Genomic DNA, 23187 nt, shown 5'->3' with positions numbered 1-23187 from the left:
GGAAGCCCATTTCCGCCACTTGAAAAAAATAAAATCCCCATGAAAAGTCATAATTATGAGATAAAAAAGTCGAAATAATGAGATAAAAAGTCATAATTATGAGATAAGAAAGTCGAAATAATGAGATAAAAAGTCATAATAATGAGATAAAAAGTCATAATAATGAGATAAAAAGTCATAATTATGAGATAAGAAAGTCGAAATAATGAGATAGAAAGTCATAATAATGAGATAAGAAAGTCGAAATAATGAGATAAAAAGTCCTAATTATGAGATAAGAAGTGCGCATGCGCTGCAGTGGCGCTGTCTTTAAAGGTCCCTTCATCACCCTGCTGCTCTCCACCATGCAAACAGCATCTATCTAGTCCTAAATAAGGTAACTATTACAGGTGACTTTTGTAAATGTTAGATGTTACATATAGCCTATATTGCAGCTAAACTACAACAATGCAGTTCATAGCTTTGACATTACCTGTTATGAACTATAATATATATGCCTATAGTTTTGTGGTAACGCGCCACTAATGACAATAGTGTAGGCATACTGCTGCTGTGAGTTGCTCTAACTCTAACCCGTGAACGTTACTACACAACTATAGGCATATATATTATATATATATTATATTCATAACAGGTAATGTCAAAGCTATAAACTGCATTGTTGTAGTTTAGCTGCAATATAGGCTATATGTAACATCTAACATTTACAAAAGTCACCTGTAATAGTTACCTTATTTAGGACTAGATGCCGTTTGCATGGTGGAGAGCAGCAAGGTGATGAAGGGACCTTTAAAGACAGCGCCACTGCAGCGCATGCACACTTCTTATCTCATAATTATGACTTTTTATCTCATAATTATGACTTTTTAGCTCATTATTTCGACTTTCTTATCTCATTATTATGACTTTTTATCTCATAATAATGACTTTTTATCTCATTATTTCGACTTTCTTATCTCATAATTATGACTTTTTATCTCATTATTATGACTTTTTATCTCATTATTTCGACTTTTTTATCTCATAATTATGACTTTTTATCTCATTATTATGACTTTTTATCTCATAATTTCGACTTTCTTATCTCATAATTATGAGTTTTTATCTCATTATTTCGACTTTTTTATCTCATAATTATGACTTTTCATGGGGATTTTATTTTTTTCAAGTGGCGGAAATGGGCTTCCATACATTTGTTATCAACAACTGAAAAAGGAGAACTACATGCATATTTGTTTTTCTCTGTGTATGTTTATCACGGTGTGGCTGTCTGTCTGCTCAGCTGTTCTGACGTCGTGCACGCTATTTGACGTCACCGTGGGAGTGTTTCACTATCGGGAGAAATGAACGGTCATCAACACAATCCTCTCAGCGCCCATGTAAGTTGAAGCCAGCAAAACACACATTTTTCAAACCGATCTATGAATGAAATGTGTTTCCATATGATGTTATCCGTTCTGCACAGGGGTTACGGTTTGTTGAGGTTGTTTGTCCAATGGTCGCTGCCCGCCTAGCGAGGTGCCCTGTTGGCTGAAGCTGAGGCGATGTTTTTTAGCTACAGTCTAGCCAGCCTGCTAACTGACAGGCGGCGAGGAGACGCCTGTTTTGACTACCGGGACAGTCTAGACGGGCGATGTTAGGTGTAGTTACAAGTTAGTGATTACATTATATTGCTTATGCCTTAAAGGTTTGCTCTTAAGGGGCAAAACCCAGGCCGGAATAATTGATATGTTCACAGCGGTCAGACCTGGATATGTTGAGTTGTATTGGCTGCCTTTGTACAATTGTAATGTTGTCCTCAGGTAAACACTGTCTTATATCAGCAATTCAAAGAGGATACAAGCTAATGCAAACCTATACTGTGTGAACTGTACAACTTAAATACGCCACCATGAAATGCAACACTCAAAGGTGTGATTAAGAAACCCTGGTGGGAGTTTTGCGACACATGGCTACCCAATACCTCCAATGTAAATTATCCTGGTGTGTTAGAGCTTCTGACTGCTGCCAGGCCCGTTGTATGAGGGTGTTGTCAAGTTGGACATTATTCTTTGGCATTTCTTAAAGGTGGAGTTCCTTTTTATCAAATATGTACATTTGGAGAATAGATGACAATGGCATAAACGGATGCCTTGATGACTAAATCCTTATCTAGATTGCGACGTTTTAGGTGTGCATCATTAGAATCTGATACAACTTTAGATAGTTGTGTTTTATTGACCAACACGTCGGGCATTATTGGTCAAATTGTATTACTTAACGGTAATTACATCTGTGGCTATAAAATGCATGAATGAAGATGTAGGAGTATGTAATTTGAACAGGTTATCTGCTGGATTGTACTTGAAAGCTTGAGCATCACAAGACACAACCATCTGATGTATGCTTTTAAATCATTAATGCTGGGCTTTGCCATTGATGTAGAATATTAATGCGGCTATCACCTTCTTTTACCAAAAACAACACAAACTGCTGATATAATGTATGTATTAAATCCTCATTCCTCAGGTAATGAAGATTTCAGCTGTCAGACATGGGCACAACAAATGATCATAATTTAAATGTAAAGCTAATTATTTGTTTCATATTGAAAAGTATCATATAGAAATCAAACATCAGTAACAAACATCCCAGAAGACGAAAACCAAACCAAAAGCAGTCAATATCGAACTGTATGTTGTTGATGTTAATTATAATTATTTGCAAATAATTTATATATTATTACATTTGTTCTCCGGCTATTTGAGAAGTCTTATAGACCCAGTGGTGGAATGTAACTAAGTAGGCTACATTTACTCAATGTACTGAAGTACAATTTTGAGGTACTCTTACTTTACACGTTATGCTACTTTGTACTTAACTACATTTTTTTTTACTTTTTACTCCACTTCATTTATTTAAAAAAAAAGTTACTAGCTACTTTGCAGGCATGGATTTATAATACAGAATACAAATCAACCAATACATCCTCATGCTTTATTATAAGTAAAGTGACCCAGCAGTAACGCTAGTAATTTAAATAATCCCCACCTTTACAAAGTGAGCATTGACATTAATAATGATACTAATAATACACAAAAATAACTTGTGTCTGGTACGGGCCTTACTAGAAAATGTGTACTTTTTGTACTTGGACTTCTACTTGTAACAGAGCATGTTTACAATGCAGTATTGCAACTTTTACTAGTACTCTTGAGTACTTCTTACACCTTACACCTCTTGTTAGACCCCGATGTAGGTTATCTAGACGCACACATAACACCACCCCGCCCCGCCCAGCAGCACCAGTGTGCACCGTACAACAAAACGAACACCCCCCGGTGCACTACGTTAGCATACAGCTAGCTACAAGAGGGACAGACAAGCCATCAAAACGGGGTCAACGATGTATCCTGCATTCATCTAACACAACGGTTAGCACCACTTTACAATAGGACGACAAACTGCATTGATGTTTTTAGTAAATACATCCTAGAGTTGAGTGTTTTAAAGTTCAGGCCTACTGACTGGGCTAACGAGATGCTAACTCTATCCTCCTCTCTTCTAACGTTAAACCGATGGGCTCAGATTATATGTCGTGATTTACTCTCTAATAAAACAGACTGTTTGGGTACATGATTTACTTTATCACCCCATCTTTACTTGACCTTTTAATCATAGGCATTTAACGTTACTACTTTTGCCCTCCATGTAATGGCACCCAATGCACCTGTAACCTTTGAGTAATTTAATTAACAGCCTAAGACGAATAGTGATGGTAAGCTATCTTTGTTTTAAGTAAGAGTCGAATAGATTTGGGAAAGCTGAACTTCATTGTTATGCGAGTTGATGCCATTGTTACTGAAGGGGTGGTGATGATCTCATCACATTGCACGTATGACTGCATTCATGCAGAGAGCGATTTTGGTTTTATAACCAGTGTTGGAAGAAGTGCTCAGATCCTTTACTTCAGATAAAGTACAAATACTATGTTCTTAGAATACTCCAATAAAAGTAAAGCAATGATTTCAAAGTTTTACTTATAAAAGTCCTCATTCTGCACAATGACCCATTTCAGAATAGTAAGTAAAGAAGTATTATCAGACTTGAAATACTTCAAGTATCAAAACTAAAAGTACTCTAAAAGCAGAATGGACCTTTTCACAGTATCATACTGTTTCTATACATGTAAGAGCATTTTTAGTGTTGTAGTTATCAATATGAACCAGATTTAAATACTTGAAATACTGTGTAGATTAGTAGCACAGTACTACATTATAGCATATCATGTGTTTTTATATATAACTAGTAACTGTGGGTTTGAAATACCTTTTAGCTGAGTACAAAGAACAATATGTGCCTCTGAAATGTAGTGGAGTAGAAGTATAAAGTAGTATTAAATGGAAATACTTTAGAAAAGTACCAATATGTCAAACAACTACTTGAGTAAATGTACTAAGTTACTTCCACCACTGGCTATAACAGATTTCTGTGTTTACCATTTGTTGATTTTAAACCCTCTTGTTGATTTATTTATCTATTGTGGTTTTACGAGAAAGGCAAAGCGTTCATTCATGTCCTGCAGTTATCCCTGAGGGGGGATTGAGCACCATTAATTAACATTACACACTTAATTAAGCTAAAATGCCTTGGGGGGCCTCTGCTGTACAAAATTAAAACACGTGTTTTTATTTTTTCCATTTAGGTTTTGAAGCCACATACTTGTCTGACTCTATTTAATTACTTCAATGGTTATTAGTCTCAAATATCAGACTTTGTATTAGACTGCATTACAGCTACAGCCAGTTTCATTCATCTTAAAGTAGAGACATTTAACACAATTACATCACGCTCGATCTCACAGCGTGACTTAACCCTTGCCCAGATCAGGGATATAATTTTGGTTCTGTATCTAGCAAAAATGTTGTCCTGTGGGATTTTCACTCCTTACCTTAATCAATCCTCCCCTTTTTTTGTTTCTTTCAATAACTTAACAACTACATTATTGTTCTCAAAACTGTTATATTAGTGTAAAATGTTAGGGTTAACACTTTCCTAATTACATGCAGTAGACACAAATAAGCATGGTTTATTAGGGATCGGTGCGTCGGAGCACTAATACATGTAAATCCAATATTCACTTAGTTATTATCTGAGCTAATAATAATATCTGGCTTCAGCCTCCAAAATGTTTTAACATATTTACTATGTTCCCCAGCTAATGGCTAACTTCTGTCTGCTGCTGATGAAATGGGCTGATGATGCATGCTGGTTAGATTTCTGACTTTATCTGGATTTGCGGTTACTTCTTAGTTTAGGTGCTGATTGGTTTAGATTATGGATCAACACAATTCAGTTTTATAGAAACAGTATATTAGTCTCTTAAAAATAAAAACATGATGATATATTTATTATTTGATCCCTAAGGAACCATGAAGTGATACAAATCCATTGGTTGATCGATTGAAACGACAATTATTAGAGCAATCAGTACCAGATTAATCCCTCGTTCTGAAAACATTTTAATGAACATTACTTCTGTCACCTGAGGCACAGATTTATAAAAAAACGTTTCTCACACTGTCTTGCCTTTGCTTTTTGTTTTTCTTTGCAGCATGTGATTTTTCTAAATGTCCACGGAAACAGCTGACTAAAGATTTACAGCTATCCCACCAGTTTTCCATTTGTACAAACTACCCAGAGGAAGCCGTGCTGGAAACTCTCTTCCTGTGTTAATAGATCCACACATTCTCTGCTGATGACCACATCTGAAGGTATGTTTATCTGCACTTGGACTCATGTTAGTTTTGTGTATTTCTATTAAGCAATCTTATTGTTTTTTTACAGATTTTTGCTGACCAATACTGTCATCACCATTACTAAATCAATATAAACTCATCTCCCACTTGTTTTTATGCAATAAAAGTGTAGCGATACCTGCTGAAGGACGACATTATTTACTAAATAGATTTCAGTGTACATGGTCCTCTGAGAATATGTCACCAGTGATATAAAGCAAAAAGGAAATTGAAGTCCAATGCACAGGAGTTTCACATCTTTATGTTCAATATAAAAACGAATACATTGGTTTTATTTTGTGAGCACAATCTGAAACCAATAAGGGGAGCCAACAAGGTGATATGCAGGAATAATGTAAAGCATGTAGGCCTATGCTGCTTCGAGGTCATACCTGCACTTACTGTCATTCTGAAAAGATAATTCTATACCGCCACTAAAAGCTTAGATGCTGCTAGACATGCACTACACTCTTCAAATGATGTGACCTTGGAGCCCTGCATGTAGAGAGAGTGATAGACCAATGTTGGCTGACCCACTTTGAAGAGAACACTTTGCCCTTAGCCTCGAGGAGTAGGACGTCAATGTATTTTTACTGTAGATGAGGGATATATTTCCTGTCTGTGTGGAATGTCTGCTCCTATGTCTTGTAATTAGTCTCTACTGCAATCAATTGCACTGGATCCCTGAATGGATTTGTCCATGATCATTGATTAAGGAGCAGCAGCCATACAACCTGCTCTCAGGAATGAAGACAATTTGATTGAATACATAATGTGTAACATCAATCCCTTGTGGTTTGTTAATGTTAACTTATGTTTAAATGCAGTGACCAGAAGTGTGGTTTTACTTAAAGTATTGCCCTTACCGAGCTGCCGAGATGGAAACATGATGCAAACGACATGTTGTCGCTTTCATTTATATTGGGTAATGAGTGCAAACATTCACATTCATTTCAAGCCAAAGCCTGTTCATTATTATATATCCCTACCACCTACCTTTTTAACAGGGTGCTTTCTTATCCCACACTGCAGATATAACAGCAGGACCAGCAGTAATGAGTCACTGTGTATCACTAATGGAGCGTTTCATAGGGTTTTTGTGTTAGATTTTGCTGCTGGCTTGCGAGGTGATACTTTGGATCTCATGCAGATGCTGCTCCGAATGCTCCGAATGGACCAAACTAATAGAAAGTCTGGTTTTATGTTACAATTAACATTTTCAAGATTGTCCCTGATCCTAAGTAATGGATTTAGTTTTATTATTCATTTTTGATCGATAATTGTATTTAAAGATAGTGTGCACATTTGTTGGCCTTCAACAAAGTAGGACAGAAGCTTTCTCTCAGGCTAAAGTCCCCCCCCCCCCACTGTACATGCTACAGATGAGTCGTGCACTGGCAGCTCCTGAGTCGTGTTCATACCATGGTTCGATGTTGTTTGTATGTAGACATATTACTTTACCTTGAACAGTTTTTAGAGTTGCTGTCATGTTAATGTTGTCTTGTGCTTACAATAGATGCCATTAAAACATAACAAGGTTCACCCAGCATCAATTTACTGCTGACTCTTAAGAATTAAACAAAGGTCCATTAGGTCGTTGACAATTCACATGTCAGCATGTTAGAAGCTTTTAAGTCTCATCTGGTGCAGGAACCCTTTCCGGCCCATTATTACTTCTGAGTTGAATGTTTGTATGCAGGCCTGATTAAAATGCTGTGATGTTACAGTAGACCTATTTTTTAAACTGTCTGTATGGAGCATATTTTTCAGTTTTCTTTTGCTTCTGTTTCTGTTCGTTTAGCCAATCCTGCGCTGTGAGTCAGTAGAGGAGAAGCTGGGCTCATGGTAAGCTTTCTGTTACACTATATTTCACCCCCTCTCATTTCATGTTAGTAAATCAAAAGCTGTTATATAATCTGTCATCTGAGGACCAAAGTCTTGGAATGGTCCTTTTACATTACAGGATTTAGCATTGTTGAGAAATGAGAGTCAAAGAGGAGACCTCCGTGAATCACACGAGTCAGTTGAGAATTTAATCATAATCACTGTTTGTTTAGAATTTCATTTACGTTTTCACACTCCGTAGTCTCTTTTTTAGCATCATCTAAGCACTTTCAATTATGTTGATTATCAATTTCTACAATGAATTCTTTCTGAAATGTAATTTTAATAAACTACCATTAGGGCTTTTGTGCCTTCAGGCTTGAATTCCCAGAAATAAACAATTGAAAGGGATTTCAGCAACAGCCTCAGGCGTCGACCTTCAGCATGTGCAGTTAAACTTACTTTGACATTTCAGAAACTGTTCTTAAAGCTTATTTATTTTGTAGACTTTGTGTTTTTGCATTGCTGGGTTGGCACTGTCAGACATGCCACATACTGTTAGACTGAAATGGATACCTTCTGTTTTCATTCTGCAGAGCAAAAAAATAAAGCTTTTTCAATCATGAATTGTTTGCATAAAGATCGTTTTGGACTAAATGAACAAAGACCTTCTTATATTTGCAAAAATAAGTGAACCTGTCTGTGTCAACCCAGTTTATGCTGCTTGTTGTTTTATATTCTTCTGCTTATTATGTTCATCATTCACTGCTGCATGTCATAATTCATTTTATTTTCCTTTTGTGGTAGACAAGCATGACATTGAGCCAAGCCACAGATGCATGTCCACTCAAAAGGCCCAACTGAACACCATCCTCTCTGCTCCCCGGGTTTCTACCAGCCGCTCAGAGGGGGGTGCCCGCGGGGCGCAGCTAGTCCCCTGCACCCCCAGGTAGCACCTCGCTGTGAAGCTGGAGGTCTCTGATGGATCAGGGTAGTAGTGAGCAGAGTCCAGAGGAGCCGGACACTGGAGGCCGAGCGGAGCTGGAGGGCGGCAGGAGGGCGTCGGAGTCAGAGCATGGTTTGTCCAAAATCACCCATAATGCCCGGGAGAACATGGGAGCGTTGGGCCATGGCCTGAAGCAGTTATTCCAGCCACAGCGCCGACGCTCCTCCGTTTCCCCACATGACTCCGTCTCGTCCTGCACAGGCGCCCCTCCCTCCGATCCCACCGATGTAGGGTCCGAGGGAGGGGACGCTTTGGCCTCCTCGCCCCTCCTTTTGGATTCTGACAACCCTGCTGCTTCCGCCCCTCCCGCAGCTCTGAGCCGCGTTCTGCAGCAGATCCGAGGTGCTCCCCCAATAATGAAGCGAGGCACCAGCCTGCAGAGCCGCCGCAGCAAGGTGGGGGGCCCTGGGGATCCTCCCCAGAAAGGGAGCCCACAGATCCACCGGCGCAGCACCCATGAAGCACTGCTGCAGGCTGGACGCCCGCGCTCCTCCTCCACCACAGACACACCCACCAGCCCAGCTCTGGCTGACATGCTGCTCACCTCCGGGTACCACTCAACTGAGGAGCCTGACAAGGTGAGTGTCTCAGTCCCGTCAAGACGTCCAGGGGAGAAATAAAACCGTGGTCCTGAGAGTACATTATTTTCAGAGTAGGAAGATATTTCTGTCATATACAAGTTATGCACTGGGAGGTTTGTGATAAAGCTTATACCTGCATTTGAGTAAAATAAAATAAACAAAAAATGGCTTGCCTCTTCATCTGTGGGTATAAGTTAGTCAAATATGATGCACACTCCTCATATCAAAGTTACTTAAACTTTAAAGAGTTTTCTCCATTATCTGTCACAGAAGAACGGCAACAAGTTGACTTAGAAATCATATAAAAAAGATGCTTCTTACTAATTTAAAACTTGCTTCCTATTCATCATGTTTATACGCTTTCTAAAGCATCAGATTCCATGATAATAAACTGTTGTATATCCAGCTGAAACCCACAAAGCTAGATTTAAAAATTCAGAACCTGTTTCAGAAAAATCTTGACAATAACAAAAACGATGCAGTTCTTCAAATGCATGCATTCTACAGTGTCATATAACAGTATTTTATACCTTAAACACTGACAATATCAATCAATCAATCAATCAATCAATCAATCAATCAATCAGTATACACACATTGTCAGTGTGTTGGAACAATATAACATATCAAATAATACATCTTTTATTTTCTCGTAAAATCTGTCCAAGAAATGAATTAAATCTTAAAAATGCTATATTCATATAGAAGATAGTTTTAGGACATGAATAATTCAGATGCGTATCGTAATACAAAGTGACTCTCACAGGTCACGAGGAAATTAATGAAATGCATTGTTTGCAGCCTAGCTGTAGAATAAAAGGCGAGTCGTGAGTCGTGCACTGAAACCTGTGCAAAATGTCAAATCTAAGTGAACTGTGCAAACTGTTTGTTAATGGTGTAGATGTGCCTGGATGAACTGGTGGATGGGGAGATGAGTTGTCAGCGGTGAAAGGTCAGAGATTGCCTTTGAGTTGTTTGTGACTATGTGCTCTAAGCCTTTCTAAATTTAGTCTTTTGCTGTCTCTTGAGTGTACTTCAGGTCAGAGAAGGCTTGTAGGGGACGTTTGCAAACTCGACAAACTCAAATGTGTTGGATGATTGTTTTTATTGTATTTTACATTGAATGTTGATAGAAATCTGGGAATACTTATTCAGTGTGTTTTTCCCACTATAAAAGAAACAAGGGGTATCCTGCCTTTTACATAATCGATTAAGAAAAAAAGAAAGAATGTACACACCATTTTCTTTTAAACCTGATCAGACGATCAGAAGTCTTCACACACTTTAAGCTCAAGATGGCAGCTGACTGACAGGAGTATCTCTGGAATGACAAATCAGTATAGAGTAGACGTCGTAAAAGAGATCATGGCACTGTTTTGCAGCTCAGGCATCTCACTGGAGGCAGGATTAAGTTCATCAACAGATGTCTTAAGCACGATGGAATCACTTTACTCCCTGTGTTTCTGTTCATCTTAAATAGCGAATGCCAATTGTTTTTTATTTGACAATCCTCTGCCCAGTTAGAACACAAGTTGTGTCCTTTTGTTTCTGTTCGGTAGCCCTTTCAACAAACACAAATTAAACATCAATCACTCAAGAAGCTAGGAATCTAGCAAATAACTGATAGGTAAATGTTGGCACATAACCAATTTAAAGTTAAGACACTGGAAATTTATTTATTTGTAGCATTTTCTAACCGTGTCTGTCAATGTAAAACTTAACGGCCGCTTCCTGTACTGTACAATGTCTGGCTTTATGGTTAACACTCAATCTGTTTCACACATTCTCATGCTGTTCAGAGTACAAGGAGCTGAGCAGCTGGCACATGTCCAATACGTGGTGAAAGCTCTTATGATGGGTACAAATCAGTTTGTGTTGATGACAAAGATTCATATATACCTCTCCTCTTGTTGAACCAGTTCTAGCCTGGAGTCTCTCATTACTATGTTAGGCTTTGCATAATCTGAACGTGCCTTTTTTACTAAACTACCAATTTAATAAATTCCTATGGGGTAAAATTAATGTCATAATTTCTTCTCAATCCTCAGTTAACTTGGCCTATTTTCAACAGTGCCTCCTTGACTTGGAGTTGTGAAGTGACAAAAAGAAACGTTTGGCGCCATCTACTGTTGTGAATGTGTAGTTACAGATATAAGTGTAAATTGACTGCAGGGTTTTCAAAGATTGGTTTTCAAAAACAACCACTGCCCTAGTTTAAAGCCAATACTACTGTGTATTTTCAACTGGATTTAAACAGTATTCCCATTAGATACTGGTAGAGTTTACAATAGAAAAGTTTGTATTACTAGAGACACAATATCCTAAACACCAAATCAAGTATTGTAACCAAGTACTGTCAGCATTATAACGCCCACTGCTCGCACGATAATCTATGATAAACAAACACCAAGAGAAACAATGATTTAAATGTTTTTGTCTCAATAAACTTGATCAAAAGCATTTTTCTTCATATTTGTACCTTCTTTTGTTCGTTTTTCTTTACAGCTGGATCGTTATGATGGATCAGGCCCCGCTGTGTCACCCAATGCCCTGCCCTACGGAGCAGACGGGTATGATGTAGTGGACTGCACCCCAGACCCCCAGCGGACTAAGCAGGCCATTGCCCAACTACAACAGAAGATCCTCAAACTCACAGAACAAATCAAAATTGAACAAACTGCACGTGATGACAACGTGGCAGAATACCTGAAACTTGCCAATAATGCAGACAAACAACAGAGTGCACGCATCAAACAGGTGTTTGAGAAGAAGAACCAAAAGTCTGCTCAGACGATCCAGCAGCTGCAGAGGAAGCTGGAGCATTACCACCGCAAGCTCCGAGAGGTAGAGCACAACGGAATCCCTCGCCAGCCCAAAGATGTTTTCCGAGACATGCACCAGGGGCTGAAAGATGTTGGAGCCAAGGTGTGTGCTTTCCTGGTGCCTTCACTGCTCTTTTGGTTTTATATCCCCGTTTCGGGAATATTTAAGGTTTTATTGTCATTGTACTGACAAAAAAAATGTAATCCTCAACTTTTTTTCTATTTCTAAAAAACTATAAAATCTTTCATCTAAATTTGGATTAACTAAACGTAAAGGGGCCAAGAAAGCAGACAACTTGCTATAGAGAATAGATGTAGTTGTAGAATAGAGAATTTATAATGGATGAATTCTATTTGAATAGGTGTGCCACTATGGTGCATGGTTTTACTGGCACACAAAGTCAAATGTCTGCAAGAACAATCTCTAATAGCAGTTAGGTAGTCATGTATAAGGTGGATACCTTGCTCGGAGCAGCAATCTGAATTGGTTCCTCAGTTGTTTTAGTTAAGGATAGGTTTGCCCAGGTATGAAATAAATAGCAATTAGTTTATGGCACTCAAAACATAAATAAGACCTTATAACAAGATCATCATTTGGAGTTGTTTTTGCTACTTAATCTACACAAACACAAAAGTAATGGTTGTAAATGTTAAAAATATCCCAAGAAGGAAACTCAGTAGTTTGTAATTACCTGTTCCTCTACAGATGTAGGTAGAGCCCTTAATTAAAAGCTATAGAAGATTTGGCACTATCTCTGCAGGATGCAGACAAATCTCTTTCAAGCTCTATGATGATTATTTTGTTCACATAATTTTCACCGTGACAATATTGTTGTGGCACCTCCACACAGACCAGTACTGACCTGAGCTTGCTCATTACAGGTGACAGGGGGCCTCTCCAGTTTCTCTCAAGCCACTCATTCTGCAGCTGGAGCTGTGGTGTCTAAGCCGAGAGAAATCGCCTCCCTCATCCGCAACAAGTTTGGTAGTGCTGATAACATTGCAGGCCTGAAAGACTCCTTGGATGAAACCCAGGGAGAAGATGGTGTTGGCCCTGGGGGAACAAGGGTCCTTGGGACAGGACATTTGCAGAACAGCCCAAAGTATGGCAGTGACGATGACTGTTCTAGTGCTACTTCTGGCTCTGCAGGAGCCAACAGTGCGACTGGAGCCCCCGGAGGCCCCCCTAGCTCCAAGGGCAACACCCTTGATCATGTTCAGGCCTCAGGCTTCGATGCTATACTCCATGAGATCCAAGAGCTCCGAGAAAACCAAGGTCGACTGGAGGAGTCATTTGAAAACTTAAAAGCCCATTATCAGCGTGACTACACTATGATCATGGAGGCACTGCAAGAGGAACGATACAGGTATCATAGCATATGCGATACACTCTAGCATAGTCTGTGTGTAGAAAGAAAAATAACTGTTTCTGATGTGCTGTTGTTGTCACTCATTTGCAGGTGTGAACGTTTAGAAGAACAGCTCAATGACTTAACAGAACTCCACCAGAATGAAATTCTGAACTTAAAACAGGAACTAGCAAGTATGGAGGAGAAGATTGCTTACCAGTCTTACGAAAGAGCGAGGGACATTCAGGTAAGCTTCACTAAAATATTCTTGATGATTCTGCTCTGTCATCAGAGCAACTTCACTCACTGTTCTGTATCTGACCTGTAGGAGGCGCTGGAGGCCTGTCAGACGCGTATCTCCAAGATGGAGCTGCAGCAGCAGCAACAGCAGGTGGTGCAGCTTGAGGGTTTGGAGAACGCCACAGCACGGACTCTTCTTGGAAAACTAATCAATGTACTGCTGGCTGTAATGGCAGTCCTTTTGGTGTTTGTGTCCACAGTGGCTAACTGTGTCGTCCCATTAATGAAAACACGCAGCCGCACGCTTTCTACGCTGCTCCTCGTTATCCTCCTTGCATTCCTCTGGAGGCACTGGGATGCCATTTCAGAGTATCTGAATCACTTTCTTCTTCACCCCAGATGACCTGCTTGAAGAGGCTTATTTGATGATGAAGGACAGAGGTTTTGAGGCTGTTGTGTAAAGGGAGGACAATGGACCCATACAGGAAGGTTAATCTCTATAGTCCTTCCTTTTCTTCCTCTTCAGCAGCTTCTCAAAATGCTCAGGAGGGTTGAATCCGAGGTTTGTCACTTTATTGTTTTCTGAAATGTGTTTAAAGAAGAATGAAACAGAGAAAAGGATGGATGTTTGATATTGAATTGCTATCTTTAGTGCAATTGTGGCACAAGCACATAGTGTAAGGGTGAATATAGTTGAAGGAGGGTCTGGGAAAACTGCACACTTTTTTTTCTCATCTGAGTGAATTTGTTTACATGTGGAAAACGTTGCATTGTTTCCCCACAGAAGAAATTGTAATTCAGAGTTTTATTACTTTTGAGCTGATTCAAGTGGTATTGTTTGAAGTCACCGCAATTTTTAATACAGCTGATTGATGGCTTTTTATTTGATTTTGACTGTAATGAGCTGACTGTTGCTGATTTAGTTGTCCATACTCTCAAGTGTCTCACTTCTAAACAGTCGACTCCTCCTTCCCCCTTTACTCAAGCATTTGAAATTTCAGCTTGTGTGACCAAATCTTCCTTTTCCTGCTCGCTACACTGAAGAATGGAGTTTGTTTTTCATCAGCTACGTTGCTCTGGAATCAAGACTTGTCACTGGATCACATAGTAGTGGATTCTCAACTTGTTTTTTATGGATTTGTGAAGTCAACAACACTGGTATGCCACAACCAGGATGTTAATATTAAAGACATTAAGTTTGGAGTCGCGACCTTGCTGGAGCATACTAGCCTGGTGGCTTTTCCAATGCAGAAGAATAATCTATGAACTGAATCAACATACTTGAAGAGCAGTTAAAGTGCTCAAAGACTCAGTGCTTCCGTACTGTTTATATTAGTGACAATGAAATAGTAATACTTTTTAGTTGATTTTTTTATTTTTTAAAGACAAATAAATTTGCTGTTTTAAAGGTGAAATTGAAAATTCAACTTGTAAATGTCCTCAATGTCATGACCGTTCTAGATTGAACATCACACATTACACCTCAAAAATCCTCTTGTTGGAGTCCTTGGTTTACTTGGTTGCAATGTGTGTGGAATATACTGTACTATAATCATGTTTATACAGGTTTTATAATCTGGGTCTCATCATGGGTCATTGTGAATTCCTAGCACACTAATTGTCTCCCCTGAAATCTAGCAAAGAGGTGTGATTTGACTTCTTTCACCCTTTATTTCACACATTATCCTCAATTTATTGCTGTCTTACTTGTTGAAAAGGGTTAAAAACCAAGTTCAAAATATATGACATACAAGGAAACCAGTGAAAGCTAAGTTGTATTACATTTTATTTATATAACTGTTGTCTGCACTATATTTATAAGGGGTCAGAGTATTGTGTTGGAAGACTGCAAGTGAACTAGTCTACTGGGCCACTTAAAGAACTTAAGCCATCAAGGTTTTTAATATCACTTGTGCTCTTTCGACATTGAAGATTTTAGCTGCTAACTCTCCATTTGGCCCTTTTTCATCAGGCTAGATTAGCAAGTATTTTGCTGGCAGGTGCTACAAAGCTTACAGTGAAAAAACTAAAAAGGTATGTTTTGCAATAGTAGGGTCAGGCGTATATGTCAGTACCACATTGATTTAAATGAGCATTTTGATAAGACGACGACTTTCTCCGAGTACCTTTCGTTGCTAAGCAACCTGCACATCTGTCAGCAGTGGACGGGACGTTAGCGTACGTTAGTTAAACTGCTAACAGAGTAGTTTATCTGTAAACATTCGTACTGTTTTTTAGTTGTTTCACTAACTTGTACATACATTATCATTTTGCAGGCAATGGTTAGTCTGAATGCCGAGCATGTTCAAACCAGCCAAGTCAAAACAGCTGATTGATCCCAATTGGCTAAGCTAGCTAAGCTAACGTTATTTGGCCAGACTGGTTGGAAGTCTTGACGTTTCAAGCAGGTAAGCAATTACCAATATAACTTAATTTAACCCAGCTGACCCACAAAACAAATAACGTATCCTCTGGCCCTATACGTATGTAACCATGCAGATGTTAGTCTAATTCTTTTTCGGTTGTCTTTTAATTATCTGTCTCCATCTCAATTTAGCTGATAGTAGGCTCATGGCATTTTACAGATGAAAAGGATTCCTTAGGCCAATACGTGCACTCTAGGGCCTGAAAGACCATTAATTGTGTGCGTTCCACTATTTGTGTTGCTACAGAGGCATTGTTGGAAAGGTTGTAATGTGTAAAAAAGTCCCATGTGAATATATTTTATTTAATAACAACAATCCAGTTATGATGGACTCACTGGATTAAGGGGTCCGGATCATACTCAAACTAGGGTCTCATCAAATTCTAGCTTTATAGAAAAAATCTGACTGCTATTGTAATATGAAAAGACAATATGGCTTTTTGCATGCTCAAACAAAGGAAAAGTGGTTAAGTGGCCTGAGGAGTTGCTTACTAATCTGATTTTGCCAATTACAGGTGACAAAAAGTCTCTCCAGTTTATAGCTACTTGCTCTTCAGTTGGAGCTGTGGCAAATCTCCTCCCATATCTGCAAAAGTTGGGCAGCACTGATAATATTGCAGCCCTGAAAAACTTGGATGAAACCCCAGGAGATGAGGGTGTTGGCCCTGGGGGAATGAGTATCCTTAAAACAGGACAGTCCAGCCTGAATCATGGCACTGATGATGACAGTTCTGCTATATCAGACTCAGGAGCCGATGATGTACCCTCTAGCTCCAGGGAAAATATTCCTGACCATGCCCAGGCCTCAGACTTTGATAATATACTCCAGGAGATCCAGGAGCTCCGGGAAAACAAAGGCCAACTTGAGGAAAGCTTTGAAATCTTAAAAAACTACCACCAAAAAGAATACACTGCAATTGGGGAGGCCCTACGAGAGGAGCGACACAGGTACATGTTTGATATAGTACTGTGAGCTAAACCTATCCCCTGTTTGTTTCATATATTGTTGCCATTACTTTTTTGCAGGAATGACCGTTTAGAAGAACGGCTCAATGACTTGATAGAACTGCACCAGAATGAAATTTTGAACTTCAAAGATGAACTAGCAAGCATGGGGGAGAGGTCTAACTTTCAGTCTAACAAAGAGGCAACAGATATTCATGTAAGCTTAACAAACAAAAGTGTTTTTCACAGCAGACATTTTTAATGTATAGCAAGAAAAGCACAGGTGTCATTAATATAATGTCTGTTGCATTGCGATAAGCCAGTATCAATAATGTATCATATTGCTTATAACACATACTGTGCTTGTCCTGCTGGGACCAAAGGTTTACAGTAAGAGGGGAACGTAGGCAAGCCAGGTAGTGTTGTTTAAAATGTGCTCAGGAAAATGTACCACTGACAGATTTTTGTGGGTTTGGCATAATTACAGAATCTTGAGGCTCTGTCTTGAGAGGGTAACTGTGTAAATACTTAGTACTAATATACATTTGTAATGTTCAATATTCCTAAATTAAAGTGTTTAGGCGTTTTACCACACAGCTAATCTTTTTCAGTGTTGAAAAACAAAAAAATGAGGTACAAATTAGCTACTGACCCTGAGGTTCTGTTGCAGGTTATTTTCATCCTTGCTATCACAAGTCAAATTAGAGTGAATGGAAAGGATCCATTGATAAAACAATCAGTGCTGTATGTCCAACTTCTTTGCTTAATCATTAGAGCTCCTTCACTCAGTTTGGTCTCTCCCCTGTAGGAATCTCTGGAGGCCTGCCTGACTCATCTGTTCAAGGTGGAGCAGCAGCAACTGCAGGCGGGGCAGCTTGATGGTTTGGAGAATGTCACAGCACGGACTGTCCTTGGAAAATTAATCAATGTGCTGCTGGCTGTTATGGCAGCCATTTTGGTCTTTGTGTCCACAGTGGCCAACTGTATTACCGCCTTGATGAGAACATGCAGCCAGACGCTTTTCATGTTGCTTTTTGTAGTATTTTTTGCCTTGCTGTTGAGGCACTGGAATGCCATTTTAGACTATCCAAAATACTTTTTCTGCACTCCCTGAAAAGAGAGTCAAATAAAACGTATCAACTTAAGCATTACCTTGGCATCTTTTCAGGAATATAATGAAAACTATAGGCTACTTGAGCATTATAAGGTCACATGTCTCTAGGTGCAACATGCAAAGTCTATTAAATATTTAGTGTACCTGGAGTAGATTTTGTTGCCAGTTTTAAAGCGCAATATTAATTCCTCTTTGTCACTATAGGATTCTGGATTGAAAAATAACTTTGCTGCTCAGCACCTGTATGTGCTGCTGTCATTGAAGGATACGCAAACACCAGTTCTACTTAAAGCTCCAGTATACCCTTACATAAGCAAAATGAGACAGCAGCATGCTTCAAATGTAGAGAATTTAGAAATTACAACAAATCAAAAAATAAGATTTTATTGCAAAAACAATCAGTATAACATATCAATTATTTAATTATTTACTCTGCAGTCTTCTTTCCTCGTTTCCCAGTTGCCCTAGCAGCAGGAGCGTCACTGCCTGCTTTAGCAGCCTCAGACACCTTCCCTGCCTTTTTTTCCTTGGCGGCCTTCGGTTCCTTGGCGGCCTTCGGTTCCTTGGCGGCCTTCGGTTCCTTGGCGGGCTTTTTAGTAGCCTTTGCCAAATCAGAAGCTTCCTCGTCATTCGCCTTCTCTGCAGCTTTTTTAGCTTTTGGCTTCTTTGCGGGAGCAGCCTTGGATGTAGTTTCAGCAGGTACCTCAATAGCAGCCTCTTTTTCCTTCTTGGACTTTTTGACAGGCTTGGACTCCTAAAAGTGGGAAATGAAAAATGTCAGACACAACTGAAGCATTAATTGTATAATCTTATATCCAAGAAATTGTGAATACATGGTGAAATTATTTAATTTGGATATGTTCAGTTAATTATACATTTCTACTGAACATGCATACTTAATGAACCCATGTCGGAAAAGGTTAAATGAGAATTTTTTTTTTCACCCTTTTAAAAAGGTGGGGTAGGTAAGTTTCAGAAACCGACTCGAGATACACTTTGTTATATTCCATGGAATGCTCTTAACATCCCGATAGCAATGAATATCTTAAGTGTTTTGACAAAAAAATCCATACAAAAATGTCATTTGTAGAAGCCGTAATACTGTAAAAAGTACAACCATGGCCTACCTGCCTGTCAGCCTTCCATCGGGGCACAAACTTACCTCGTGCCCTCATTGGTCATGTGCGCGTTCGTGTGTGTTGGAGGAGGGGCTCTATAAGGAAGTGGCAGATGTTCTCCGTTGTGTATTTTCAAATTCTAGCGATTTCGAGCCGGTTTCTCAAACTTACCTACCCCACCTTTAAAGTTTCTCTAAATGACTGCCTTACAGTTATATTCTCATCAATCAGGAATAAAGTCTCATAACAAGTGTTTACCTTTCTTGGAGAAAAAAAAAACAGCGAGCAAAGACGATATTTCCCAAAAATAGTTGAACTTTATATTCTATTTCAGAACAGAAAACATTGCCTCACCTCATCGTTTGACGTCGCTTCTTCATGGGCAGAGTCTCTCTTCTTATTCGTGGCACCTTTAACAAGTTAAACTATTAAGAGCTATACCAGTTTTTAAGAGGACAAATTGTGTCCTTTTCCAGTTGTAATCATACCTGCTTTTTTAGGCTTCTTGGCTCCATCCTTAGCTGCTTTGGGCGCTTTTGTCATATTAGGATCCACATTCTCAGCTTTTTGCTTTGCCCCTTTGGTTTTCGGTGCAATCTGCATACAAGACACAGTCCCGATTAATGACGTTATTTCACCCTCTTTGATGAAGCTGTACATTGGATCTTACCCTAAATTTTCCCGATAGGCCTGCAGCGACATTGGAGTTGGCAGGCCGCACCAACGTGCCATTCTCGAGTCCTTTTGTCAGGGCTCTGCGGACAAAGTGCTTCAACCTTACCATGTCCACTGACGGGTATTTTTCTTTAATATAACTTTGTATCGCCTGGGACGAAACCCCTTTGCGCGAGTCCAACTCTTTAAGTGCTTCGTTCACCATGATCGCTGTGGATGGATGAGCTGCAAGTTTGCGCAGCGTCGCAGCGACTAGAAAACAAACGTGCACATATACCATTTAGAATATAAACATATATGCAAACTTCTTAAGCTGTGTCACATAGTTTAAATGAAAAACGAGGAGACCTGAAACGTTCTTGTTGTCCGGTGCAACACTGGAGGAAGGCGCAGGATCAGCAGAGTCTGCTGCTGGCTTTTTAGGAGGCATAACTGAGAATTCAATAAAAAAGAAAATAAAGACAATAAAAATCAGCGCGTGACGTGAGTTCTAAAAGTATGCTACACCTGCCCGTCCAGCACGTCTCCGTCTTTATGCAGCTGAGCTACTTCCGGTGAAATTAGGCCAGGTGAGTCCCATCAGCAACAGGTGCGATTCATTAGGGTTTTTACGTTACGCCTGCAGGAACCGTGACGAAATGATTCCTCCACTTCAGTGAGGCATGCATTTGGATTGACTCGCGAAAGTCACTTTTAATATAGGCTACTTTAGAGAAATGCTGCTATCATACAAGGTCCAAATGTCTTCAAAAAAATACAAAATAACGTGAAGGGTTAAAAATATCCAGCCATTAGATGCACAAACCAAACCCTTCAGTATCTTGTTGTAGCCTATGCGGTTTTATTTTCTTGTTAAATAACAAAAGCAGCTGATACATGTGGTTTCTATATGGGTATTTGTGTAGCCTTTTGTAGTTGACTCGATCTTCTTGTGTGGCCAGTCTTATAAACCGAATGTAGATACAGTTCTCATAAAACCCGTGCAGCCTTGCAACAGCCTAACTGTCATATTAAAAACAGTATATAAAAAGTGATCGCAGGCCCTATGTATAGCAGCCTGATGCTGACGGGGGTGGTCATAGGTACTTTTAACTAAATGTAGAAATAGTTGACCTACATTCAGTTGCTTTGTCAAAGCATTGTTAAACAGTGTAGGCCTACATGTTGGATTATTTTGTACAACATCGCTCAAAACTCATTGACTGACAACTGACAGTTACATACTTAGACACCCTGTCACTTATAGTTTTATGGGTCATTTAATATTTGTTAAATCTTGTTCACATATACAATACTGCTCATTCAACAATCACATTATTTTCATCTTATTATATTATGTTTTATATCTTCTCTTCACAACAAGGAAATATACAATGTATACTGGCTTTCCAAAAACCTAATGGACCTATGACCTGTCTGTTTTATTGATCACATGTCTCTTTCTCACTTAGTCTTGTGGCCTCCTAGTCCTAATTCTTAATAAGGTCGTACTCGACTTGTACATACAAAAACCATAAAAGAGGTGATTTCTGTTTTCTCAGGAAGCCACCACTCTGCTGCTCTAAATATACAACATGTAGGCGATGTCAAGTATACCGTTAGTGTTTCTGTGGCTTGTCTTATATTCAAGTCTGAGGCTGGCTGTGGTTTTAAGCAGGTTTATCAAAACGAGACTGTCTCAATCAGACAGGTAATGCTGGAGGATATCGGAATACTCTTAGTATTCATCTTCATCATGGTTGGATATGTGCTGCTGGTCATCCTCATGTGTAAGTTTAACCTCTAATATATTTTTATACCAATACAGGTACTTTTTTACTTTACGCATCAAATGAAATCTGTTTTATTGTATAATTGTAGATTTTTTTTGTTAGTTTAGAGTTATGCTTTTTTGTGTTTTAAGTTTAAGTGTTGCAAACACATTTCTTTCATGAGATTAACAAGATCAGTGCCTAATATATTACATTTTTTCATGGCCAGCCTTACTATTATCACCTTATGAGAAATGTGTTTAATATGCTCACTCATTTTGCACATATTTTGGGTGCACAGTTTCCTTTTTGTATTATCATCATCTATATGCAAATAAAAACAAGTATCCAAAACAACATTTGTTTATAAAAGTTACAAACAGATATGTTCGTCAATTCTGTTTTTTGGGAAAGCACTCAGCTGATGCTCATGATTGTAACAGTTTTGATATCATATTTAAATAATTAAACTTTGTTTCATAGGAATGTGGTAATGGCTCTATTTTATTCTCTTTACCTAAATACAGCTTTATTGTTTATTTGTATGTTTTATGTTGCATCTATTTATTGAGCTGAAAGCATCCAATTGCAAACATTAATGTCATTGCCCTGACAGGCAGGTTTTACTTTGAACAACTACTTTAATTATAATTAATACGCAGGGTTTCGAGGAATTTTGAAACCTCTGGTGCTGGAAGCACTGACACTGACCCTGATGACCAGACACAATCCCTCACAGCAATTTATATATTTTTAAAGTTCACTTCATAGACTTTAAAAAGTATTACACTTTGGTGCTCCCAGGTGGTAGTATCAGAAAATACACTGTGGCAGAGGGGAATTTCCCCACAGCTCCAACCACATAGAAAAAGAAAGGCTGATGGAACTGGTGCAGGCCCGGGCATACATTTTTTTATGGGATTGTCTTATTTTTCTAAAAACAAAACGTTTTCCTGGAGAGTTATTTGAAGGATGTTATTATTACGTAGAATTCCACACTTAGTGGACTTAAATAAGATGAAAAAAAAACAGACATGCTATTCAAACATTGTGCTAGGACTCATTACTCACTATACCAAATAATAATAAATTGTTCTGCTTTTCAACACAGTTTTGTAAAAGTAAATATCGTTTTAGAATGCATGCATGCATTCATCCACCTTTCTGCAGATCTTTTTCAAAGCAAATCAAGCATGGCTGAAGGGGGAGGCAGAGCAGGTGTCACCATCACAAGTACAATGGAGACGACCACAGAGACTGCAGGTAGGCTGCGCTTTATGTCTACTGAGCATCTAAAGTCTTGTGACAAACAAATAAATACATACATTTTCCCTGGCTTGTTAGATCTCACTGGTGCTTACACTCGTTTACCTCCTGAAACTCCAGCTGACGTGTAAGTATCTCCATGACATGTGTTTTTTTGTTCTTTATTTATGTCATTATGAAACAGGTTGGAGTACTGTCTATCAACACCAAGAGCATTTAAACCGAGAATAGTGAGATTCTCATTACCTTTGCCAAGCACATGCATGATGTCCAGATGACGAAGCCTTCTCATTT

General features: G+C 39.0%; 3 protein-coding genes across 6 annotated transcripts; 2 read left to right on the top strand and 1 right to left on the bottom strand.

Moving 5' to 3' along the window:
* Nucleotides 1-1261: 1261 nt before the first annotated feature.
* Nucleotides 1262-15914, top strand: tmcc1b (transmembrane and coiled-coil domain family 1b). 4 transcript variants are annotated; one of them, XR_004552177.2, is made up of 9 exons: nt 1266-1379; nt 5594-5753; nt 7579-7622; nt 8409-9185; nt 11694-12113; nt 12893-13377; nt 13471-13606; nt 13688-14161; nt 15876-15914. XR_004552177.2 is itself a non-coding variant. In XM_034083414.2 (8 exons), exons 4-8 carry the CDS (start codon nt 8583-8585, stop codon nt 14000-14002), a joined length of 1878 nt encoding a protein of 625 aa, XP_033939305.1. In that variant the 5' UTR covers nt 1262-1379; nt 5594-5753; nt 7579-7622; nt 8409-8582; the 3' UTR covers nt 14003-15026. The 4 variants fall into 4 exon arrangements, 3 of the variants coding, with proteins under 3 accessions (XP_033939305.1, XP_033939306.1, XP_033939304.1); XM_034083414.2 differs by lacking the exon at nt 15876-15914 and having other exon boundaries at nt 1262-1379; nt 11694-12032; nt 13688-15026; XM_034083415.2 differs by lacking the exon at nt 15876-15914 and having other exon boundaries at nt 8920-9185; nt 13688-15026.
* A 771-nt stretch (nt 15915-16685) lies between these two features.
* LOC117446908 (transmembrane and coiled-coil domains protein 1-like) lies at nt 16686-18114 on the top strand. Its single transcript, XM_034083416.2, has 3 exons — nt 16686-16972; nt 17051-17186; nt 17778-18114. Exons 1-3 carry the CDS (start codon nt 16698-16700, stop codon nt 18081-18083), a joined length of 717 nt encoding a protein of 238 aa, XP_033939307.1. The 5' UTR covers nt 16686-16697; the 3' UTR covers nt 18084-18114.
* Nucleotides 18115-18451: 337 nt separating this feature from the next.
* Nucleotides 18452-20392, bottom strand: h1m (linker histone H1M). The gene is made up of 5 exons (XM_034083958.1): nt 20225-20392; nt 19872-20128; nt 19690-19798; nt 19556-19611; nt 18452-18837 (listed from the first exon to the last, which is right to left on the bottom strand). The coding sequence occupies exons 1-5, from the start codon at nt 20304-20306 to the stop codon at nt 18511-18513; spliced, it is 831 nt and encodes a 276-aa protein (XP_033939849.1). The 5' UTR covers nt 20307-20392; the 3' UTR covers nt 18452-18510.
* Between the last annotated feature and the right edge of the window lie 2795 nt (nt 20393-23187).

The sequence above is a fragment of the Pseudochaenichthys georgianus genome, chromosome 5 (genome assembly GCF_902827115.2).
Source record: "Pseudochaenichthys georgianus chromosome 5, fPseGeo1.2, whole genome shotgun sequence".
NCBI lineage: Eukaryota > Metazoa > Chordata > Actinopteri > Perciformes > Channichthyidae > Pseudochaenichthys > Pseudochaenichthys georgianus.
This window is presented reverse-complemented; position numbering and strand designations above follow the sequence as displayed.